The sequence below is a fragment of the Oryctolagus cuniculus genome, chromosome X (assembly GCF_051225735.1).
Source record: "Oryctolagus cuniculus isolate XC-2025 breed Fujian yellow rabbit chromosome X, ASM5122573v1, whole genome shotgun sequence".
Taxonomy (NCBI): Eukaryota; Metazoa; Chordata; class Mammalia; order Lagomorpha; family Leporidae; genus Oryctolagus; species Oryctolagus cuniculus.
The window spans coordinates 104052714-104056324 of record NC_142888.1 but is presented as its reverse complement, the minus strand read 5'-3'; the positions used below and the strand labels follow the sequence as shown (position 1 = coordinate 104056324).

Below are 3611 nucleotides of genomic sequence, written 5' to 3'. Positions count from 1 at the left end.
TGTAACTGCAACTAAAGTTTTTTGGAGTATTTATCTGAGCTACTTCCTTTGAGAAGGAAAGCTGATCCTGTCCTCCTGTCACTTACCATACCTTTTGGCAACTCTCTAGAGATGCAGCACTGCTGTTAACACAACAACTTGATTTCTTGTCAAAATATCTTTTAACATCTGGTTCAAAAGATATTTTGATGACTATAAGCATGCCCCACTCTTCTGTTCATTAAGGCTGAAAATTCAATAAGTGTTTGGTATACTGGGACTGAGCTACCTCATAGTGAGCAGCTGTCAAATGATCTGCTGAATACTTCTGCTCAACCCACCACAGTGAGTGAATGGAATAGTGCCAGCTTTGGGATGTAAACAGAGTGAGGGGAATTCTATCAAGCACTATCCAGATGCTCCTGCCAAGCCTTGCACTACCACCTGTACATTTAGGACAACTTATTATGAACACATGGAGAAAAAGACATTTAGCGAATCTATGTGTCCTTCTTGCCAGATTAGCAAAGAATCCATTATTGGGTGCTAAAAACACATTAATAATGGTATTGCTTCTAGGGTAGGTGTCTCTTGGATCTGTAGATTCTGTCAGATCCTAGTTGACTGATTACATCATTTACACCATCAGCACTCGACAGGAAAAATACTGTTGAGGAATTCGCTTCTGGAGATATTTCTAATTTAGTGATTGTTCACGTACAGTAGCACTGTATTTTAGAGCACTTTACTGTGTAATAGAATTAAGTCACTGAGACACCAAAATGTCCATCTTTCCATACTGTATGACATGTCCGTATTTTTTCACTTAAGATTGCAATAGTAACCCCTCTGGACATTTACATAATCTCTCAACTGCCATCATAATGGGTATTATAACACATTATGAAGAATATAACTACAACGGGATAGGAGAAAAAATCCATGTGAGTAAAATCTTTCCACTTGCATTCAAAAGTTCTGAGCGGATAGAATCCCTTTGTTCTGAGCACAGGTGAAAGGATCAGTCCAATTACAACTTGCCCCTAAATTCTCACTAATAATGTGTGATGTACTTAGCAACAGTGACAAGTTGGGAAGAAGCAGTAGATCATATTGAAGCAGTGATCTGCCCCTTGTTCTTCTTTCCCGACCTTTCAATCGGGCTCTGCCTCCGTTTGTGAAATGTTAGCTCCGTTACTCTCACCTCAGGCTCATCTGGCTCCTTTTACTGTTCGTGCACTTTTTCTGTTACATGGATTTTGGCCTGTCGTTATGGACATTGTCTGAATTCACCCATCCAGCTCTGACCAAGCCTGTAGGCCTTCAATAGGTAAGAATTCTGCATCCCAGACTTGGCCTAGCCACAACTCAAGTGTCCTTTGCCCCCAGTCACACTTGAACACAAGTCAATAGAAAATATTGGAAAGAATTTAAATATTTTGAAAACACACACTTTTTGGCTTAATTATCATAAAGATGGAAATGCAATGCAAGGCTTAGAATCTCCAGGTGGCATTAAAAAATTCACAATTTTTTCAGGTTGTGGAAATTTTATTGAATCTCCAAGTACATAAGGCACATTCAGTGTGACAGGTAGGAGGTTTCAACTACAAAAACCATGAACTAATAACTTGAATCTTTTCCTCCTAATCTTTTTCTTTCTCCTTCCTTCTCTGCACTCAGTTATGCTCTCTGCTTGAGGATGAAGCAACCAGCATTCCCCCGGAAGGGAAATGAGCAAAATAAGAGGGCAGTGGAGGAGCAAATATTGGGGGAGGAGCAAAAGCAATGGGCATAGCAAGAAAGGGATTGAAACTTGGAGGCTGTGGCGATATGAAGCAATGAGCGGTAGAGCAAGGAGGTAAACCTGGAGTACTGGAAGACAGTGGGATAGGCCTTGGCCACCTATCCATGGGGTGTCGTGCTCTTCCCGGAGGGAAGGAAACATGAGCCAGCCTTCCCTGGCAGGCCATTCTAGGATTTCCTGGAGGTACCTCCATCACTATCCCGGATCTAAGGGTAGGGATTTGTGGAGGGCCTCTTACTTGTGGGATCCTGGGTTGAAAGAAACCTTTACCCCTTGGCAAAGTCGAATAAAACCTGGCATTATTGCCACCTCTCTCAGTGCCTCCATGGCTGACTCTTGTGCCCCCTACCATCAGTGCAGGAGGGCCACCAGAGACTTCCTGGGACATATTAATAGAATCCTGTCCCTTTTGCCTCCGGCCTGCCAGCCCCTCAGAGCTATTTATTTCTGCTGTTGCTAGGGACTCTTCCGCAACAGCAGGTGGTGGCCCATAAGGCTGTCTAAGAGCTCTGGAACTAACAACAGGAATGCAGGATCCTGTTCTCTCAGAGGGTCGCTCCAGTTGCTGTCTTGTCAGATCGGTCAGCACGTTGAAGGAAGATCTCAGCGGGACGTGAGTGTGGCCCCAGGGCTCCACATCTTCCCTTAGCATGGAACTCAGACATTCCTTGGGCATGTCCTGGTGCAGATCTTGGTTTCCATTTTTGTCCATAGTGCCGACTATGGGTGAAGGAGCATGTCTCCCCAGGCTTCTGAAAACATTTAAAAAGTTCAAAATAGAAATGCGGTGGTTAGAAATTATCTGAAATAAGTGATTGACAGGACACAGTGGAATATACCAGGGGAAAAAGGCACTACCTTTCTTCCTGTAGTCAAAGAAATACCTCCTCAGCCCACTGGCCTTTTACTAGTGGGCTTATTAAACTCCTGCTTCTTGATTACACATTGTGGATGCGCAGTGACCCTACTCCATTCCCCATTCCCTCACCACCGCCAAGCAGCAAGATCTTCCCCCCAAAATACCTAGATAGGTTCTACGTAGGCATAGGACAGAAAATGCTAACTCTTTCAAGTCCCCGTACCAGCCATGATCCACTAAGCCCAGCATTCCAACACTGGCAAGAGTGTTTTCAAAATTCTTCTGAGGGAAAATATTTTTGTTTTCTCCACAGAATTCAAAGAAATATTAATTACGTTAACAACACTCCAGTTCCGTGTTATGAAACATCATTCAATTCTCAATACCGAATTTTGAAAAACTGCCCTTTCATTAAATCCGTACCACATCCTAAAGTTAAAATGTCATCATATTTAAGTCTCACTGGTGACACGAGGGATTTGCAACTTTTGTTTCAAAATTAAATTTAAAACCTGCTACCCTTATGTTCCTAAATCTATATATATGAAACTTGTATAACTTGAATAAAATTTTTAAAAAAGAAAGAAAAAACTGCTGCCCTTAAATGCAGCAGCATTCTTAAGATGTCAGTTTATATCCTTCAAGCTTTTGCCTGTGATCCTCTTCCACAAGCCCTCCAACTCCTTTGCCCATGCCCCAGTCACACAGTAAAGCAATTCAAATTGCCTTTTGCCTTAAATTAAACAGTTGCCCTCGATTTTGTACTTACACATTCTCAATACAAGCCATGGAGAAATTTGATCAGGATAGCCTTTATGAGGTGGTGGAGAAAACCAGCTAAACGCCCACACAGGCCAACTCAGCCTGGAGAAATGACCTGTGCTTCTGCGTTAGTGAGACTTGACAACTCGAATGAAGCCGGGGACCAACTGCTTCTTTCTAGATTTGGAGTTCTCTTTCTGGGGT

General features: G+C 42.7%; 1 protein-coding gene across 2 annotated transcripts; it reads right to left on the bottom strand.

The window, feature by feature from the left end:
• Positions 1–1509: 1509 nt before the first annotated feature.
• On the bottom strand, positions 1510–3611 carry PRR32 (proline rich 32). 2 transcript variants are annotated; one of them, XM_008273173.5, is made up of 2 exons: positions 3415–3611; positions 1510–2538 (listed from the first exon to the last, which is right to left on the bottom strand). In XM_008273173.5, exons 1-2 carry the CDS (start codon positions 3432–3434, stop codon positions 1659–1661), a joined length of 900 nt encoding a protein of 299 aa, XP_008271395.2. In that variant the 5' UTR covers positions 3435–3611; the 3' UTR covers positions 1510–1658. The 2 variants fall into 2 exon arrangements, with proteins under 2 accessions (XP_008271395.2, XP_017205199.2); XM_017349710.4 differs by having other exon boundaries at positions 1510–2535.